Source organism: Eleutherodactylus coqui, chromosome 4, assembly GCF_035609145.1.
Source record: "Eleutherodactylus coqui strain aEleCoq1 chromosome 4, aEleCoq1.hap1, whole genome shotgun sequence".
Lineage (NCBI taxonomy): Eukaryota > Metazoa > Chordata > Amphibia > Anura > Eleutherodactylidae > Eleutherodactylus > Eleutherodactylus coqui.
This window is the reverse complement of record NC_089840.1, coordinates 172,208,719-172,230,539: the sequence shown is the minus strand read 5'-3', so window position 1 is coordinate 172,230,539 and position 21,821 is coordinate 172,208,719. Positions and strand designations below refer to the sequence as shown.

The 21,821-nt window shown below is 44.8% G+C and overlaps 1 protein-coding gene across 1 annotated transcript in view; it reads left to right on the top strand.

The window, feature by feature from the left end:
- Nucleotides 1-21,821, top strand: part of SAMD8 (sterile alpha motif domain containing 8) — a 50,316-nt gene that overhangs the window by 11,218 nt on the left and 17,277 nt on the right. The window contains exon 2 of the mRNA XM_066600379.1: nt 18,229-18,809. Coding sequence (XP_066456476.1) covers nt 18,244-18,809 — 566 coding nt within the window. The 5' untranslated portion in view covers nt 18,229-18,243. The remainder of the gene's footprint in view (nt 1-18,228; nt 18,810-21,821) is intronic.

Sequence of the window (21,821 nt, the reverse complement as noted above, 5' to 3'; positions counted from 1 at the left end):
CCTTAATACAGATGCTGTCAAAAGCATTCTATGCTGTATTACATAAGTAGTGCAGTATAGCATACCAATGATGCAGCGATTTCATCTTCATGTCCTTTTGGATCACAAAAAAGTTAATGTTTAATTAAGTCAAGAGTAAATAAAAATGTCCTTTTTTCACAAAAAAAAAAGAAAATGTATGGGAAAAATTTAAAAAAAATGCGCAATAGGTATTGCAATTGAGGAGAAGATTGAAGGCATTGGTGCCACTCCATTCATGGAGCTGATGGAGGTAGTACAAGTGCTCGCTAATCTCCGGTGGTCACTCTGAATAGAGCAACATGTACGACAACTGTTCCATTCCATATTCTCCTCACTGTGTAGGGGTGCAGAATGCGTGTGGAGAGGGGGATCTTCTTTGGATCGGTCTCAACAGTGAGGCCCACACAGATTAGACTCTTATCGCCTATCCCATGGCTAGGTGATACAACATAGGCTCTTTCTGCCCTCACTGTACAACCTGATGGTGTGTATATATAGAGACGTGTAACTGAAGCTGATATAAGCCAGACCCCCAGCCTATAGCCTATCAATCAGCAGATACCTAAATCCCTGAACTTTGTGCTAATTGTTGGAAGTAAACAGCCCAGCAGGTGTTTTCTTACTGCCTCCTTATTTCTTAACTTGACCTTTACCATATTAAGTGCTGCTTGTGCAGTAATTCCATTGCATTATCACATGAACAAATTGATTTGTTAGTTCCCCTATCTAGCCTGCACAGAGTTTGCACCCTTCCTATTCCCAGTACACACATTTCAGCCAGTGCTATGACCACAGTTGCTTAAGACATAAAGTTCCAGCCCAAAGGCGAAAGTCACTGTGAGTCATCCACCGTCATACCCTACAATACCGCCCACTGCAGGACTCCCAAGCCCAAAAGCTAATACAGCAGTCTCTGCTTACACCAGTGATTCATCCGTTGCTACAATGCACTTGGGATCCTTCCCTGTGTGTAAATGCTGGGAGCCCTTTGACACTGGCTTATCACTAACATTATGCTGTGTTAATGGTTTTTTTGATAGATATAATCCAGTAAGTTGTATCCAATACCTGTAATGAACGTTGGGCTTCCATGAAATGTCACTGATCTTCAAACTTTCTTGTGGTATTTTTGAAAAACTTTTTGGTTCCACAACTTTAAGGCTGTGACAACTCTGCAATGATGACCCTGAAGGTAAGTATTTGTGGTCCAGCTAAGCTGGAGGAGATATGCATGCGGGTACTTCCAAATACATGTATGTTCTACACTTCAGTTAAATATTATTTAATTTATCATAAATGCTTTAGGGTCATATAGGTTTGTGTTAGACGGAGTGTAAACAATTTCTTTTCTGAAGATTGTATCTATCTTATTACATTGTTTGTACAGTACATGTTGAGTTATTTGTATTTTCTTCTTTTAAAGGGGTTGTCCGGTTACTGAACAATATGCTCCCTTTGGTGTCCCCTATGCTAGAAAAAGAAGAAAAGCAGTACTTGCCTGTTTCCTGCTCTGCGATCAAGCACTGCAGCCCCACTGTGGTCCTGGCTTTTGTTGTTTTAGATGTCACCGGATGTCGGGTGACTGCTGCAGTCAAATACTGACACCATGATGCTGGCAGTTCGGTAGCATGATGCTGTGGTCTTTGATTGGCTGCAACTTTCACCTTACTTCTGATGACGACAAAAACAGCAACAAACACTGGGACCATAGTGGGCAATAGGGAACGGGTAAGTACTGCTCCTCTTATTTTAGCATAGGGAGCATTTTGTCCAGTTACTGGACAATCCCTTTAACCTTAGAGCTTGTTCATGTTGGTGCTAAGCATTTCTATTGCTCAGCTCCATCCAATCAGTGGTAAAGCTGGAAGTGCCATATCGGACATGTGTCATATCCAAACATGATTAGAATGGGGTTTATCCAGATTCCAGCAGGCAGTGCTTGAATCTTAACGCAAATGTGCGATTGAATCTCCTATGCGGATGTGAACGAGACCTAAACTTATGTGGCAACAGACAAAAAAGAAATCCCATCTTTTTATTTGTATGTAAATGGCATAAGGACGAACATTAAAGGGGTTGTCCCGCGAAACAAAGTGGGTCTATACACTTCTGTATGGCCATATTAATGCACTTTGTAATGTACATTGTGCATTAATTATGAGCCATACAGAACTTATCAGAAGTTTTTCACTTACCTGTTCCGTTGCTAGCGTCCTCGTTTCCATGGAGCCGTCTAATTTTCAGCGTCTAATCGCCAAATTAGACGCGCTTGCGCAGTCCGGGTCTTCTTCTTTTCTCAATGGGGCTCCGTGTAGCTCCGCCCCGTCACGTGCCGATTCCAGCCAATCAGGAGGCTGGAATCGGCAATGGACCGCACAGAAGCCCTGCGGTCCACCGAGGGAGAAGATCCCGGCGGCCATCTTCAGCAGGTAAGTAAGAAGTCACCGGAGCGCGGGGATTCAGGTAAGCGGTGTCCGGTGTTCTTGTTTAACCCCTGCATCGGGGTTGTCTCGCGCCGAATGGGGAGGGGGGGCTGTTGAAAAAAAAAAAAACCGTTTCGGCGCGGGACAACCCCTTTAAGTTTATGCTGGTTATTTCTACTGTAAATCCTACTTATCTGTCAACTAGTGTAGTTTCACGAATTCTTGAAATGGCAAATACGTGACAGATATACTGAACAATATCTCCATTTGAGATGAAAGGGATTGTCCTACGAAATAATGTTATTTTTAGTTACACCCAGCCCATAATTTATAAACATTTTCGTATTTACACGTTAAAAAAATCAGAACATGCTTTCCCCCCCCCCCCCCCCCCCCATCCTTCACCCCCATATAGCGTTCTGGTACCATGCAGGAAAACATTGCTCCTGTGTATAAACCAATTAAAGGAATGGGTTTGATATTTGTGTGTCTCAAAATGCACAAATCTCGTGGGATTTTATCGCCCGCATGAAGCTGACCTTAGCATAAACAGTTGTGCAATTGCATTCAGGTATTAAATGTGTGTATGTGCTGAAGCACGTGACTCTTCTTGGCCAGCTGACTCTTCTTTGCTCATTTGCATATGTAAGTGATGGGAGATTTTAACTATCCATACGTTTGTTGGGAATCTCTCATTGTGTCCAACAAATTCTTAGCCACTATTGCTGACAACTTTATCTTCCAAAAGGTAGAAGAGAAAACAAGGGATCTGCTATCTTGGACCTAATTCTTACCAACAGGGAGGAAATGGTTGAGGAAGTAAGGGTGGCTAGGACCTTAGGAGGCAGTGATCATGCTATGCTTGGATTGTGAACAGCAAGGGAAGAAAGGCCTAGGAAGATTCAGACCTCAAGGTTGGATTTCAGAAAGGCAGATTTGATTAAACTTAGAAAGAGGGTAGGAAGAATCCAGCGGCTGAATGTTCCTAAGGACAGAAATGTTCAAGTAGGTTGGGAAATATAGCTAAATGACATTCTCTAAGCACAATCATTAACAATCCCTAATAGAAGGAAGAATGGGAAGCATTTAAAGAGACCAGGATGAGTGAACACAGGATTTGCATACATGGTAAAAAGGAAGAAAAATATGTCTATCAAATGGAAAGAGGGGGAAATATCTACAGAAGAATATAATGCTGTTTACAGAAACTGTAGGGCAAGTGTCAGAAAAGCTAAAGCTAATAATGAATTGAGGCTTGCAAGAGAGGCCAAAAGCAATAAATAAAGATTTTTGTGGGTGGGGTGTTTTATGTCAAAAGCAAAAGAAAAGGCAAAGCTACTATAGGATGTATACAGGATGAAAATGGTGAATTGTTTAAAAATGATGTTGATAAGGAAGAACTTTTAAATCCCTATTTTTGTTATCTGTTTTCTCTCAAAGTAAATGTAACATCAGCTGATCTTTCCTGTGCTATTGTGGGAATAGAATAATGCAGGCTATCTGTAAGCAGAGAGATGGTGAGGGAACACTTAGCTAACTTAAATGAATTTAAGTTTTCAGGTCCAGATGAATTACATCCTAGGATACTAAAGGAAGCAGCAGAGGTAATCTTTGTAAAGTCCCAGAAGATTGGAAAAAGGCAAATGTTGTTCCGATCTTTAAAAAAGGAAGAAGTTGGACCCAGGGAACTACAGGCCTGTGAGCCTGACTTCTTTACCGGGAAAGATCTGTAAACAGATTCTTAAACAGCATGTATTCAAGTACTTGTTTGAGAATGAAGTAATTACCCAGAGCCAGCATGGGTTTGTAACAAACAAGTCCTGCCAGACAAATCTAATTTCCTTCTATGACATAACCAACTGGGTTGATCAGGGAAATGCGGTGAATATAGTATACCTTGACTTTAGGAAAGCATTTGACAAAGTATCTCGTACTAATTTAAAAATTGACCGAATATAGGATTGACAAGGCAACTTTTAGATAGATTCACAACTTGGCTGAGTGATCATACTCAAAGAATGGTCATAAATGGCTGTACATCCAAGTGGAAAAATGTATCAAGTGGGGTACCACAAGGTTTTGTCCTAGGCAGAGTAGTGGTCAACCTTTTTATAAATGATCTGGAGGAGGGAATCAATGAGGAAACTGATCAAATTTGCCGATGGCACAATGCTAGGACTTAGACAAAGATTAAGGATGGTCAAATGTTGCAGCATGTTTTATGTTTGAGGAAATTAAGGCAATTTTTACTACAATGAAGACCTTATGAGTCCCTGAGTACTGCTCCAGTCATTTCTTTATTGGACCATTGATGGTTTATAAGTCTAAAACTGTTACTGGAACTTGTACCACTTACAGTGCTTCCCCACGGATGGTGAACAGGCTGTGCTGCTGACTACTACTATTTTGGAGACACAAAACTAGGAGGGATAGCTAACACTAGGGAAGAGAGAGAGATAGTATTCAAAAAGATCTAGCAAAGCTTGAACAGTGGGCGGTGACTAACAGAATGGTATTTAACAAGGAGAAATGCAAAGTCCTACATCTGGGCAAGAAAAATGAAAAAAGCACATACAGAATGGGGGGAATTAAGCTAAGTAACAGCACATGTAAAAAGACTTGGATATACTAGTGGATCACAGACTGAACATGAGTTGGCAGTGTGATTCAGCAGGGAAAAAAAAGATAAACACACTTCTGGGATGTATTAAGTGAAGCATAGCGTCTAGAACACATGAGGTAACATGCCTCCTAAGGCCGCCTGTCCACGGGCATAGCATTTTTCCGCCGCGGGAGAACGCTAAAGTCACCGCGATTTGCCACAGTGAACCTATCATTAATGTTGCGTATTCAGCATGGCATGCCGTGATTTTTACCTGAGTGGAAAATGGCTGTGATTATTCCACTCGTGTACATTGGGCTGCACTTTCCTTACTTATCCTAAGGAAAGTGTTCATTGCATTAACCCGCGTGTGGATTATCACCGCTGATAAAGCAACAATATATCGCCCGTGGACAGGAGACCTTAGTCAGACCTCAATCTGGAATACTGTGTCCAGTTCTGGGCATCCCAATTTAAAGAAGACCTTGACAAACTGAACAATGAACCTCTTCTCTGAAGCTGCTCCCAGGATGAGGTCCCCATTTCATACTAGATCACAGGATTTTGTCTGATTATTGCACTTTTGGATGTTACCCCATAGCCAGGCTGAACTTGGTTGCCATTAACACACAATACTCTAAGTTTGCCTATATGCTTGATAAAGGGCACTTGAGCCCGAAACGTTAACGTTGCCTTAGTCTTATGTGAACATTTGGACAGGCAAATTTTTATGTGCATTCAAAATACAAGTGTGTGCTGTCCAAACCGCTATTCTTTTAAGGCAGCCATTAATGACAGATTGATTGTGGCAAACATTACAATTAGTCAAATTTCATTGTTCTTGCATTTTAATTAGTCTTCTGACCATTAAGGTTTAAGGTGTATCTTGCATTTTCGTTATTTCTTGTACGCTTCTATCAAATGATAACTAAAGATGGTAGTATTGCTTGCTTCCCAAAAACTATTATCTTCCGCAATAAAACCTATTATTATTGTATCCACAATAACCTGTTTTTAAATACTTGGCACCTACATTACAGCAGCTAAAATACTTTAGTAATTTTTAGAGACAGGTTTTCACAATTAATGCTAATCTGTTAAACACTATCAAACTTTCCAAAAAAGGAATTCAGTATTATCTTTTTAACTTTGTAAACAAGGTAAACTTTGACTGGGTTTAAAATATTAACCCCATAATGACCAGCCATATGCCTCTTTACGTCCTGGCTGGCTGGGATTTAATCCATAAGGCCATAAAAGCATGCTCAACATGTGGATTAAACTTGCGGGCGCTCACATACCTAAGGCCCCCGGATTTATCCGCCGACCTTACCCTGGCTTCTGCGCGCCAGGGGCAATTTAAAATCTCCCTGCTTTTGACTACTTAGCCAAGAGCCTGGAGATTTTACAGAGAAAGGAGGTTACCTTTTCTCTGGTCACGTGATGGATAACGGCAATCATATAAAAGTAAGAGAAAAAAAAGTTTGTTTCATCTCCTGTCATAGGTCTAATCTGTTAGGGAAGGTGAAATTACTTACCTAAGACCTCCGGCAATGTCCCCTAACGGGATCTTTATCCGCGGACATTTCCCCAGCTTCGGCGTGTATGCCCAACGGCAAAATGGTAGGCTCAAGAGCAGAAGCTGGGTAAGGCCTGGGAAATTTAAAATCTCATGACTACTAAAGCTAGCTGCGAGCCTGGAGCAGTGATTGAGGACCGCAGTGAGCTGTCCCTGGTTTCGTGATAGCCGTTATGCGATCAGTGAGGGGAGATAAAACTTCTTACTTATATTGTGTGCGGGTTGCAGATACCTGAGTATGTGACTTAGCTAAGTCACAATGCAAGAAATACAAACAAAGTAGTACAGTTATGCTCAGTACATTGCGCAGCCATACGCAGGACCACTGTCGGGCTCACAGTTGGGATCTGCTGTGGGTTTCCGCAAGCGGATTCCACATATGGCGGTGTGAGTACGGCATTATTCATACTGATGCCTGTAATTTACTGTGGCCTTCCTGCAGTTCCAGGAGCAGTTTGTTAAACGCCTACTATTCACACCCCATCTCTGCCTCTCAGGTCAAGAAGTACCCCCCCCAAAAAGTGTCCCCCCATCCCAAGTACCCCCCCCCCATCCCAACCGGGCCTCCGTAATTACTCCTGTTTTCAGACACGCCACACAGTTTACATTATTACTTTTATGTAAGATGCCAAAAGGGGGAGGGGATTCTTTTTAGGCTGGGTTCACACAGGGCTGATTTGCAGCGGTTTTGCCGACGATTGCCGGTGCATATCCGCACCGCGGCAAAACCGCTGCGTTTGCAGTGCAATGCAGCACAAATGAGATTTGCCAAAAAGCTGTTCTCACAGGACGGATTTTTTCCGCACAGCCGCAGTGCGGAAATGCAACTGCGGCGCGGTTTTCAAAGATGCAGCATGTTCATTCTACGGTCTTCTCCGCAGCGCTTTTTTTTGTCCATAGACCTCTATGGACGCAGTCAAAACCGCGGCAAAAAGTAAAAAAGCGCTGCGGAAAAAAACGCTTGTGGATTTTTCCGCATGAAAATCCGCAAGCCCAAATTAACCTTTTGAAGCGGTTTTGCTGCAGAAGCAGTTCTTCTGCGGCAAAACCGCAACAAATCAGCCCTGTGTGAACCCAGCCTTAGGTAGTCAAATTTTTTTTTTCTGCACAAGTGAGCAGTTGGGCCTGGAATTTATTCAGTTGTGCCCTGAAATCCAGTGGGTGTTCCCTCAATTACAGGCCTAGCCATGGGTCCAGTAAATTGGGGCTACAATGGGTATGTTCCGGAACACAGGACAAACAGGGGTATTCATTTTGTGGTGAAAGTCTTCATTCATATGTGTGCTGTACAAAAAAAACATGTTTTTAAAATGGCACAATTGCTAAAATAATGAAACTCGTAATTTTTTCCTTCTGCTTTGCTTAGATTTAAATCAGAAACTGTGGTGTCCAAATACACAGTACATCCCTAGATGAATTTGTTAAGGGGTCTAGTTTTCAAAATTGAATTCACTGAGACAGAAAGTCCTTAATACTAAGTATTATTCACTGTGAAGGACTGTAGTGAGTGGATACTAGTTAAATGCTAAAACGTAACTTTTAATATTACTCTGATAAAAAGTGGGCGCTACCCAAACATATAACACAATGTACAGACAAGACAGATACAAAGGTACTACTCCCCCTGCTGCTTCAAAGTGCTAAGTAGTATTTGAATATATAACCACTTCTTAGGGACCAGACAAAATTGCATCAAGCATCAAATCTAATGCAAGGTCTCATTTGGCCATACGAGGTAAGTGAGAAGACGATAATTATATTGTTTCATTAGATATTGTTCTTCTTTTAATAAATCAGAAGAATAAACGTATCACACTTTCTCATTAAATGCTTCTGGGCCAAGTGTCTCTTAATGCCCTATCGCTAAAAAGTAGGTACATGATACATGCTTGATTTGCTATTACCTTAACAAGATAATACATATAGCCAAAGGGAGTATTTTATAAAAAGGCTAGATACTGATTTAATGCCTTGGTTAGAGCAAGGCTAATATCACCATAACTGTGGTTATTTTTAGATGGATATAGTGTCAGTGGATCAATCAAAGTTGTTTAATGATTGATCGTACTATAGTATTTAAGTGGCTAGTACTTTAAACAAATGAATAGACCAGGTCCAAAACTGTATGGACCTCTCTATTCGATTGTATCTGTGGATCAGATTCAAAGTTCGTGGATCAACGCGTTTCCTCAGCCGTAAAATGGCACTGATTCATCAGGATCTCATAGGGATCTACACTGAGATAGATGACGATGATCTCTGTACTGCCATGATCTTCAAGTCAAATGTTATCACAAGTACATAGATTTAATACATGGGGTGTTTGTAGATAGCTTATGACACTCTTGATGACGAGTGGAAGAATGTATTGAGAATGAAAAATCGCCTATTGATCTGGGACTATATAAGGCTGATTAATATACTATCAAACGTGAAGTCTAGTATGTAATCCAATAAAGTATTGGATATAGTTTAATACGATATAATAGGCATAAGGTTGAGATGGAGTGAACACAGTGCTACATACGATATCCTGCACCGTGTACAATTATCTAGGGCCAGATCACACTAGTGACTGCTCTAGTGAAGCCGGGTCTGATAAATGCTGACTCTAAAAAGCCCACTAGCTCCTAATCATGCACTGGCCAAGTTTCACGCTGGTCAGTGTTCTGGTAAAGCAGGATCTAATGCACGCCGCTTTACTGAACAGCCCACTATCTCATTCTCATTCAACTTCTCATACAGTCATTCAATCATTCCACTCTAACTGAAAAAACGCCATAAATGTGGCATAATGGAGGCAAATCCTCATTTTCATGTGCACTACAGGAAAAAAAAAGCTGTCTAGAAAATGACGTTTGCAAAAATATGAAATTTTATTTTTTCTCTTCTAAATTGCATTACCTCCTGAAAAGAAACTGGGTCAAAATACTCAGTGAATACATTAAGATGTGTATTTCTAAAAAGGGGTCATTTGTGGGGGTATCTATCATTCTGATACATATTAGCCTTTGTAATCTTGGCTTGGTGCAGGAAAATAAAACGTTCCTTAATAATGTTAAATTTGTAGGCCTCCAAAAAGGTAAAAAAACACTAACGTTTCTCCAATGTGCTTCCAGAATAAAGTAAACAGATGGAAATATATATCTTATCAACTTGTACAGTATGTTTGCACATATTTGATATATTGCAGTTGAAAATGTGAAAAGATTTCCCAATTTTGGAGTTTTTAATAAATATACTCTTCATTCTATTGGTCTATTTTTACCACCTAAATGAAGTACAATACGTGCCGAAAAAAAACAATGACAGAGGTACTTGGGTATGCAAAATATTTACAGTCATTCTATGTTAAAGTGACACATGTCACATTTCCAAAATTTGGCCTGGTCATTAAGGCACAAACAGGCTTGGTCCCGAAGGGGTTAAGGGTTAAAAATTTTTTAATAAAAACTGCCCAAATGCTAAAATATTTTCAACATGATTACCTTTAGAATTCGTCACTGTTCTCTTGCTATCACTGTTCCCTACTGCATTTCTTTACCCTGAGGTAGCCAGCCTGTGAGCTCTACAATGGGCTCTCATGGCGTGCCATCCCAGTAAATGACATGTTATGTGTTTTTCATGCTACAATGTTGAAGAAAGGAGAGGGGGGAAAAAACCCTGAAATCTTGTAGATTTCACAGTGGCCACTGAGCCTCTGAGTTGACTGACAAATCATGTTCTATAGAGATCACTTCCCAACAGTCTTCTCATTGTCATCACAGGTGGTATTTAGAGATGAGCGAACGTACTCGACCGAGCTTGATACTCGTAACGAGTACCACGCGATGTTCGGGTTACTTTCACTTTCATCTCTGAGACGTTAGCGCGCTTTTCTGGCCAATTGAAAGACAGGGAAGGCATTACAACTTCCCCCTGCGACGTTCAAGCCCTATACCACCCCCCTGCAGTGAGTGGCTGGCGAGATCAGGTGTCACCCGAGTATAAAAATCGGCCCCTCCCGTGGCTCGCCACAGATGCATTCTGACAGAGATCAGGGACAGTGCTATCTTGTTGGAGCTGCTATAGGGAGAGCGTTAGGGGTATTTTAGGCTTCAAGAACCCCAACGGTCCTTCTTAGGGCCACATCTAACCGTGTGCAGTACTGTGGAGGCTGCTTTTTGCAGTGTTGCACATTTTTATTTTTTTTTTTGGTATATCGGCCGTGCAGAGCATTGCGTCCTGCAGTAATACTCCAGGGCCAGAAGCGCTTAGGCAGGGACAGAAGACATATTATTGATTGAATATAGGCAGTGGGCCTGCAAAATTATTTCCTGGCTCTGTCTGGGCTCTGAAATCACCGCTGTATTGCAGTTCACAGTGCAACACTCTGCAGTTCTGTGACATACCTCAGGGCCAGAAGTGCTTAGGCAGGGGCAGAAGACATATTGTTGATTGAATATAGGCAGTGGGCCTTTGCAAAAAAAAATTGTGGGAAAAAATCTATTTGGGCTGCCTGTGAGTGTCCTCAGTGTTCTGGGTCTGTGCTGGGTGTAGTAGTTCTCCAAATTCATACGCAGCCAGCTAAGTGTTACAGCAGGCTTGCGCAAAATTATTTCCTGGCGTTCCGTAAGCGAAGTCAGCCTCCAACCACAGGCCAATAAGCGGCACATTTAATTACAGCGTTCTGTTTCTGCACTACTGGTAATACAGCATGCTGAGGGGTAGGGGTAGGCCTAGAGGACGCGGGCGAGGACGCGGAGGCCCAAGTCAGGGTGTGGGCACAGGCCGAGCCAGTGCGGTGGCCAGGGGTAGAGGCAGGGCCAGACCGAATAATCCACCAACTGTTTCCCAAAGCGCCCCCTCACGCCATGCCACCCTGCAGAGGTCAAGGTGCTCTACGGTGTGGCAGTTTTTCACAGAGACGCCTGACGACCGACGAACAGTGGTGTGCAACCTTTGTCGCGCCAAGATCAGCTGGGGAGGCACCAGCATGCGCAGGCATATGATGGCCAAGCACCCCACAAGGTGGGACGAAGGCCGTTCACCGCCTCCGGTTTGCACCACAGCCTCTCCCCCTGTGCCCCAACCTGCCACTGAGATCCAACCCCCCTCTGAGGACACAGGCACTACCGTCTCCTGGCCTGCACCCACACCCTCACCTCCTCTGTCCTCGGCCCCATCCAGCAATGTCTCTCAGCGCAGCGTCCAGACGTCGCTAGCGCCACTGTTTGAGCGCGAGCGCAAGTACGCCGCCACGCGCCCGCACGCTAAAGCGTTAAACGTGCACATTGCCAAATTAATCAGCCTGGAGATGCTGCCGTATAGACTTGTGGAAACGGAGGCTTTCAAAAGCATGATGGCGGCGGCGGCCCCGCGCTACTCGGTTCCCAGTCGCCACTACTTTTCCCGATGTGCCGTCCCAGCCCTACACGACCACGTCTCCCGCAACATTGTACGCACCCTCACCAACGCGGTTACTGCCAAGGTCCACTTAACAACAGACACGTGGACAAGCACAGGCGGGCAGGGCCACTATATCTCCCTGACGGCACATTGGGTGAATTTAGTGGAGGCTGGGACAGAGTCAGAGCCTGGGACCGCTCACGTCCTACCCACCCCCCGAATTGCGTGCCCCAGCTCGGTGGTGGTATCTGCGGCGGTGTATGCTTCCTCCACTAAACCACCCTCCTCTCCTACGCAACCTCTGTCTCGCAATCAAGATGTGTCAGCAGCAGCACGTCGCCAGCAGTCGGTGTCGCGCGGCATGGCAGCACAGCGGTGGGCAAGCGTCAGCAGGCCGTGCTGAAACTACTCAGCTTAGGAGAGAAGAGTCAGATGGCCCACGAACTGCTGCAGGGTCTGACAGAGCAGACCGACCGCTGGCTTGCGCCGCTGAGCCTCCAACCGGGCATGGTCGTGTGTGACAACGGCCGTAACCTGGTGGCGGCTCTGCAGCTCGGCAGCCTCACGCACGGGCCATGCCTGGCCCATGTCTTTAATTTGGTGGCTAAGCACTTTCTGAAAAGCTACCCACACTTGTCATACCTGCTCGGAAAGGTGCGCCAGCTCTGCGCACATTTCCGCAACTGCAAGACGGACGCTGCCACCCTGAGACCCTGCAACATCGGTTTCATCTGCCAGTGCACCGATTGCTGTGCGACGTGCCCACACAGTGGAACTCTACGCTCCACATGTTGGCCAGGCTCTATGAGCAGCGTACAGCTATTGCGGAATACCAACTCCAACATGGGCGGCGTAGTGGGAGTCAGCCTCCTCAATTATTTACAGAAGAGTGGGCCTGGTTGGCAGCCATCTGCCAGGTCCTTGGAAACTTTGAGGAGTCTACCCAGATGCTGAGCGGGGATGCTGCAATCATTAGCGTCACCATTCCTCTGCTATGCCTCTTGAGAAGTTCCCTGCAAAGCATAAAGGCAGACGCTTTGCAATCGGAAACGGAGGCGGGGGAAGACAGTATGTCGCTGGATAGTCAGAGCACCCTCATGTCTATATCTCAGCGCGTTGAGGAGGAGGAGGGGGAGGAGCATGAGGAGGAGGGGGAAGAGACAGCTTGGCCCAGTGCTGAGGGTACAGATGCTGCTTGCCAGGAGGAGGAGGAGGCTTGGCCCGGCCCACTGCTGAGGGTACAGATGCAGCTTGCCTGTCATCCTTTCAGCGTGTATGGCCAGAGGAGGAGGATCCTGAAAGTGATCTTCCGAGTGAGGACAGCCATGTGTTGCGTACAGGTACCCTGGCACACATGGCTGACTTCATGTTAGGATGCCTTTCTCGTGACCCTCGCGTTACACGCATTCTGGCCACTACGGATTACTGGGTGTACACAATGCTCGACCCACGGTATAAGGAGAGCCTTTCCACTCTCATTCCCGAAGAGGAAAGGGGTTCGAGAATGATGCTATACCACAGGGCACTGGTGGACAAACTGATGGTAAACTTCCCATCCGACAGCGCTAGTGGCCGAAGGCGCATCTCCGCGGCCGAGGTAGCAGGGGAGGCACAGAGATCAGGCAGCATGTACAGCGCAGGCAGGGGAACATTATCCGAGGCGTTTGCCAGCTTTTTGGCTCCCCAGCAAGACTGTGTCACCGCTCCCCAGTCAAGGCTGAGTTGGCGGGAGCACTGTAAAAGGATGGTGAGGGAGTACGTAGCCGATCGCACGAACGTCCTCGGTGACGCCTCTGCCCCCTTCAACTACTGGGTGTCGAAGCTGGACACGTGGCCTGAACTCGCGCTGTATGCCCTGGAGGTGCTTGCTTGTCCTGCGGCTAGCGTCTTGTCAGAGAGTGTGTTTAGTGTGGCTGGGGGAATCATCACGGATAAGCGTACCCACCTGTCAATCGACAGTGCCGACAGGCTTACACTCATCAAGATGAACAAAGCCTGGATTTCCCCAGACTTCTCTTCTCCACCAGCGGACAGCAGCGATACCTAAACAATACGTAGGCTGCACCCGCGGATGGAAGCATCGTTCTCTATCACCATCCAAAACGGGGACCTTTTTGCTTCATCAATCTGTGTACAATATTCCTCCTCCTGCTCCTCCTCCTGAAACCTCACATAATCACACCGAACGGGCAATTTTTCTTAGGCCCACAAGGCTCAGTCATATAATTTTTCTAAATAATTTTTATACGTTTCAATGCTCATTAAAGCAATTTTTATTTTTACTGGGCTGCCTCCAGGCCTAGTTACCAATTAAGCCACATTAACCAAAGCGATTAATGGGTTTCACCTGCCCTCTTGGTTGGGCATGGGCAATTTTTCTGAGGTACATTAGTACTGTTGGTACACCAATTTTTGGGGGCCCTCGCCTACAGTGTAATCCAATTAATTTTTAGCCCACCTGCATTACAGCTGACATTACATCAGCTGTGTTGGGCACTGCAATGGGATATATTTATGTACCACCGGTGGCTTCCTGGCACCCACCCATGCTGTGGGTCCACAGGGAGTTGTAACTGCGTGTGTCCACTTCTAAAGAACCCCAGTCTGACTGGGGCATGCAGTGTGGGCCGAAGCCCACCTGCATTAAACATGACATTATTACCTCAGCTGTGATGGGCAATGCAATGGGATATATTTATGTACCGCCGGTGGCTTCCTGGCACCCACCCATGCTGTGGGTCCACAGGGAGTTGTAACTGCATGTGTCCACTTCTAAAGAACCCCAGTCTGACTGGGGCATGCAGTGTGGGCCGAAGCCCACCTGCATTTAATCTGACGTTAGCTCTGCTGTCCAGGGCACTGCAATGGGATACATTTATGTACAGCCGGTGGGTTCCAGGGAGCCACCCATGCTGTGGGTGCACACGGAATTCCCATTGCGGAGTTGTACCTGCCTGTAACTATTTATAAAAAAACGCGGTCTGACTGGGGCATGCAGACACCTTGACAGAATGAATAGTGTGTGGCACAAAGGTTCCCCATTGCTATGCCCACGTGTGCAGCTCCAGATGGAGGTGGCACAGGATTGGATTTCTCATTGCTTATGTACAGCATTGTGGACTATCGCCCCGCCCCTTTTAAAGAGGGTCGCTGCCTAGCCGTGCCAACCCTCTGCAGTGTGTGCCTGCGGTTCCTCTGGCAGACGCACTTATAAATAGACATGAGGGTGGCGTGGCATGAGGGCAGCTGAAGGCTGGGCAGGGACAGTTTGGTGTGCGCTGTGGACACTGGGTCGTGGGGGGGGGGGGCTTTGGTCAGCATGTAACCCAGGAGAAGTGGCAGTGGAGTGTCATGCAGGCAGTGATTGTGCTTTGTTGGAGGTAATGTGGTGCTTAGCTAAGGTATGCATTGCTAATGAGGGCTTTTCAGAAGTAAAAATTGTTGGCGGGGGGGGGCCCACTCTTGCCGCTATTGTGGCTTAATAGTGGGACCTGGGAACTTGAGATGCAGCCCAACATGTAGCCCCTCGCCTGCCCTATCCGTTGCTGTGTCGTTCCCATCACTTTCTTGAATTGCCCAGATTTTCACAAACGAAAACCTTAGCGAGCATCGGCGATATACAAAAATGCTCGGGCGAATTGACTTCAATGGGGTTCGTTACTCGAAACGAACCCTCGAGCATCGCGAAAAGTTCGTCTCAAGTAACGAGCACCCGAGCATTTTGGTGCTCGCTCATCTCTAGTGGTATTACAATGAGTGCTAGCACCTCTTCTAGAACTCTGACTTCAGATAACACTGGATCTACCGTTGTGACTAGGTCCTGGTCACAACTCACATTCTCCCCTCCTTGGATGGTGACATAAGCTCTGATCATAGTGCATACCCTGTATGCTCTCTACCGTTGAAGTCAATGAGTCCTCTTCAGTCTGCAATTTCCTACGTCCATGTGGGTGCTGTATAACATATCTGAATGCTGTTAAAAGTGCAGATAGAAATCTGAAAAAAAATCTACAATCTGAAAATAAAACATTAGTAAAAATTCTGTTGTCAGCATCTTGTCTTAGTGAAAAAAATTGAGGTGGTATATTCCTTACATTCCGATGTTTTTAGCCACTTCATGATGTATATCAATTACGCTTTTGATAAGCATTAGGCATTCGCTCCATCATAAATATACTTGTTATGCTGATCGCGTGGCAGCTGCTACTGTGCCATCAGGAGTGGAGTAATTACACGGCCACCGACCCGCTCTAAGAGTGTTTACTTGTGGGGAATTTGCATCATAAAAAATCTACAACAAATCTGCACCATTTGGTCACTGATTTAGTTGAAGAGCAGATTTCACCTCTTCTTCAATTGAATTCAGTTGAAATTGATTAAAGAACTCTGAGCTGATATAAAATAAGTTATAACTAGAGATGAGCGAGTGTACTCACTAAGGCAAACTACTCGAGCGAGTAGTGCCTGATGCAAGTACCTGCCCGCTCGTCTCTAAAGATTCGGGTGCCGGTGGGAAAGAGCGGTGAGTTGCGGGAGTGAGCAGGGGGGAGAGTGTGAGAGAGAGATCCCCGCCGGTACCCGAATCTTTTGGGACGAGCGGGCAGGTACTCGCTTGAGTAGTTTGCCTTAGCGAGTACGCTCGATCATCTCTAGTTATAACCAGATCAATCCGTCCAAAAAGAAAGCATGGACATCTTTTCTCAAACACGTTAACAATCATCGAAAGTAACTGTGGAGGAGGGGTACTGTAAAACACACTAACATGAGGACCAAGCTACATAACAAGCCCATAAGAAATTCCTTACCCAAAATAAGCCTACATCCCTGTTCCTCCCCTATATAGAGATCTAATAAACATAGACAAGATATCCCTAGCCCTATGTAGAAAGGGAATTAAAGGGGTTGTCCCGCGCCGAAACAGGTTTTTTTTTTTCAATAGCCCCCCCGTTCAGCGCGAGGCAAACCCGATGCAGGGATAAAAAAAAAACGGTAGTACTTACCCGAATCCCCGCGCTCCGGTGACTTCTTACTTACCTTGTGAAGATGGCCGCCGGGATCTTCACCCTTGGTGGACCGCAGGTCTTCTGTGCGGTCCATTGCCGATTCCAGCCTCCTGATTGGCTGGAATCGGCACACGTGACGGGGCGGAGCTACGAGGAGCCGCTCTCTGGCACGAGCGGCCCCATTCAGAAGGGAGAAGACCGGACTGCGCAAGCGCGTCTAATCGGGCGATTAGACGCTGAAGATTAGACGGCACCATGGAGACGGGGACGCCAGCAACGGAACAGGTAAGTGAATAACTTCTGTATGGCTCATAATTAATGCACAATGTACATTACAAAGTGCATTAATATGGCCATACAGAAGTGTATAACCCCACTTTGTTTCGCTGGACAACCCCTTTAAGATTTATTACACTTATCTTTGTATAACAACCAAGCTGTCAGACGTCCAATAGCTGAACCACGAATTCCATCCTTATGGATCAATTCTATCTAATGCCATGATCCCACTATATCAATATATTTTGAAATCCTGTCTACATTCAAATATCAGATCCACCACCTACTGCTGTAGAGCTATCCCCGATAGTCCATATAATCATAGACTCAAATCCCGAGTAATAGTAACCGCGGTTTATAAATTAGTTGTAAGGGTTGTTCCCCAAAGAGGGATGAATGAGATGCTTTTCTTTTGTCATTTTGTATAATAGTATCATTTGAATTCTACTTTTAAAACTCAGTTTTTTAACACTTTTTTGCCTAAATGAAAAATATTAATTAAATGCTAATGTTTAAGTACCAAAACATGGCACCTACAAAAACTGCAACTTGTCCTGCAGAAAAAACCTCATACATCTAAGCTAGGCCGAACAAAAAACAGAAAACCCAAAATGCTAAAAAGGAAAAGAAGGGTTCTCCTCCTCAAGGTAAGAACCCCATATACAAAGCAAAACGTTATTTAGAATGAATAGAATATGATATAGTTGAAATGTATAATCTTTATTTTTGATTCTCCATTTGTAGATGATATGTGTACTTGCAGCAAAGTAGTGGTCAATACATGTTTGGCATTTTTAAGATGTTTGTCTCATAAGAGATGATGAGGACCTCTTTGAGTTTAAAAATATTACATTTAAAATCCAGTTGAAATTGGAGTAAATAGACATTTACTGTATACAATCCAAGCTGAATAACTTATGTCTTTCAACACAGGTCTCCACTAAAACAATGGCCAGCACCAGTCAATTATGCATTCGACGTTGGACTACGAAACATGTGGCCAAGTGGTTAAGAGAAGAAGGCTTCTGTGACTATGTAGATATTTTGTGTAACAAACATCGTTTAGATGGAACAGCACTATTAGCATTAACGGAATATGACTTGCGCTCTCCACCACTGGAGATTAAAGTGCTAGGAGATATCAAACGCCTTATGCTTTCTATCCGCAAACTCCAGAAACAGCATGTTAGTGTCTTGGAAGAGTTGGGATTAAGCATCGAGCCAGCTGCCCTCAGTGTTACTTCATCACCAGCTCCTGACTGGTTATGTAATGGAGATCTTACAAAAGACTTGGACGCCCATGGAACAGAGTCTAGCATAGAACCCCATCAGTACTCTAACGGAAAACACAAACACCCTCAAAAGAGACTGGACCCTGAGTACTGGAAGACCGCTATCAGCTGTGTTTATGTGTTTATAGTTTTTGGCTTTACTTCCTTTGTCATGGTTATCGTCCATGAGAGAGTTCCTGACATGCAGACCTACCCACCTCTGCCAGACATCTTCTTAGACAGGTGCGTAAATACTTCAAGGCAAATGTTTTGTATGTGAAAGCATTGCAAGGTCACAAGAGACGCCATTGTTTCATCATCTGGTCAGTTTGAATATGGTGCCTGAGTTGCAAGCAGCAGATTATAGAGCAGGAGGAGCTGAGCAGTTTAACCTGTGCTTTATTTGGGAATGTTTCATTATAACTTGTATTTTGGTAACTCTGTTCGTTTGGGGCTTAGAGGTCCATTGAGCGGAGCTGTTGGTGATTGATAGCTAAGTTTGTATGGCTGTCCACATTGAAAAGGCTGTCAGTTACTGATGGCACCGCCCGCTGGACCTCGAAGCACAGAATGAAGGGTTAAATGAATAAAATACAAGTTGGGCCGAATGCACACTTGCGTTAAAAGGTACATGTTATGTCTGCAAGAAAAATGGATGTTTTTTTCAGTCGTCAGTGGCCTCCATATTTTGTCGGTGTTCGGTCCATGTGTCTTATTTTTTTATTTTATTTTTTTTCCTGTGTGGCATTTATTTTTGACTTTTGCAACAAAAAAAAAAAAACTCAAGCCGAATTCTTGCACTTTTTTTTAAGGAACGGACAGCACACCGAGTACACACTGAAAATTGACGCAAATTAGTATATTTAGATGATTTTTATTTATAACTTGCCAGTAATGAAATGTGTTACAAGGCGCAAGCTGTCTTCATCAGTCAAAGTAGGGTACAGGCTGGAGGGTAACAGAAATGGTGCATAAACAACAGCAATAGGAATAAAAAAGGAAAAGAGATTAAAAAAAAGGGAAAGGGCAAAATGACGATCAGTGAGTCAACCATTGGTAAACACAAATTAATAGTCATAGTCTCACATATGTTAAAAATGAATAATAGAACAAAAAAGTTTCGCAAACGGTGAAAAAATGAAAGTTTAGGATAAACCTACACTCTATCAAAAACAATACGGCCCCCTAGAAGAAGTTAGTGTTTTGCTGCGAAACTCGGCACGCAGTTCCATCTCGGGCAGATATGCAAATAATGAGAGTTGTGATGTGGTTAGATAAACGGTCTTGTCACCTCAGGCCCTAAAAGTGGTCCACCCCCCCCTCCCACCCCCATGGCCAATAAGAGGCTCTCAGAGCCTCCCTTCAAGGGGTCCACTTTCCACAGTAAATTATCCTTCTTGCTCTAATACTGTAATCCCTTTTGTCAACGTTACAATAGCACAGAAAAAGTTTCAATTGATTCTGACAACGTCTAGGGGAGGAGCTGTTTTTCAACAATGAGTGTATATAGAAATAAAAACAATATCGCAAATGGAAATGAAAAAGATGGCATGCAGTTCATGAAACATGGGTAAGGCCGGCTGCACACAGCCATGATGGGCTCCGCCACGGAATTCTGCAGCAGAGCCCGTCATGGCGCCCCCCAGAGACCCCCAAACTTACCTGCGGATCCGGCGTCCTCGCTCCAGCATGACGCTTCGGCGTGACGCGCTGCAGTGTCATGTGACACGCCGGCCACATCACATGACATGCCCATCGCGTCACATGACGCGTCGGCCGCAGGCGGGGAAGCGGTTTCACGCTATCTTCCGCTGTGCTACAGCGGAGGATAGCGTGACGAACTGCTTCCATTGACTGCAATGGAAGCCGTCCGCGCGTACACCCACAGCAAATAGAGCATGCCGCGGGTGAGGTCGGGTGATTTCACGGTGCGGAATTCCGCGATGGAATTCTGCACCGTGAGCACTGAGCTATTAGGTTCAATAGAACCTAATAGCTGCGGGCAACGCAGCGGATTTCGCGGCGGAAATCCGTCCGTGGGGAGGAGCCCAAATGCATATAAATGAATAGGACAAATATTAAACCTGATGGGATAGTACTAAAATAATATAATAGGACCAGTGATGCACCTACAGATGGATGTATAAAAATAAGTAACTAAAAACATTCAAAAATTATATAGGCGAGTATATATGTAAATGCAGAGCTGAATTATACGCATTAGTAGGTGCTATACAACTTCCAGAGAGGGGGTGACTCCCATCAGAGGCTGTGGTTTAGTACCAGAAAGGACCCATAGACCGATTTTTAAAGCGAGATTATTGAATCCTTAAATTACCTAATATACATACTGACGCTGCAGTCAGTCCAGCTGGGACAGAGTCACCAGGCATGCGCCCGCTCACTCAGTGCATGCGCAGAAACACTTGAATGCATGACTGCTCTAGTGTGTGGAGACGAGCAAAGTACTTACTGGCCGGGGAGAAGGCTCATCTCTGATGTGCAGGGAAACAGCCGGACGAGGAGAGTCAAACTGGAAAATGTATCCTACTCTACATATCAGTGGTCATCTGTGTATTCTATTGTTTGCCCAAAGTCGGGTGACAGCCCTCTTTTAATAATTCCACTGTCAGTCCTCCGCAGTCACCAGCATCCGCACTCGCCTCATTTAAAGATCCCTAATGGGCACTAACAGACCTCTGTGAAGTCAGCAACCCATCTTTCAAAAAAGTTAATTTTTTCATTAGTTCTGGATGCACCCCAAAGAGTTTTAGAGTTCCCAATTAATTTTAAAAACAGTTCTAGCGAATTAAGCAAAAAAATCAACAAATGTATCTCTGCGGTGCTAACTTCCAAAAATGATATTACTAAATCAGCGAGAAGATTGTAAATATTGGTTCTAGAGCTTCGAGCATTAAGAGTTTTCTTCAGAACTCTTGAGGTGCTACCCAGAACTCTTATAAAATTGCAGAATTTCCCCCAAAATTATTTACATATAATAACTAGAGATGAGCGAACGTACTCGGTAAAGCACTACTCGTCCGAGTAATGTGCTTTATCCGAGTACCTCCCCGCTCGTCCTGAAAGATTCGGGGAGCGCCGCGGAGACGGGAGGAACGGAGGGGAGATCTCTCTCTCCTTCTCTCCCGCCCGCTCTCCCCTGCTCCCCGCCGCAACTCACCTGTCAGCAGCGGCGCTCCCCGAATCTTTCAGGACGAGCGGGGAGGTACTCGGATAAAGCACATTACTCGGACG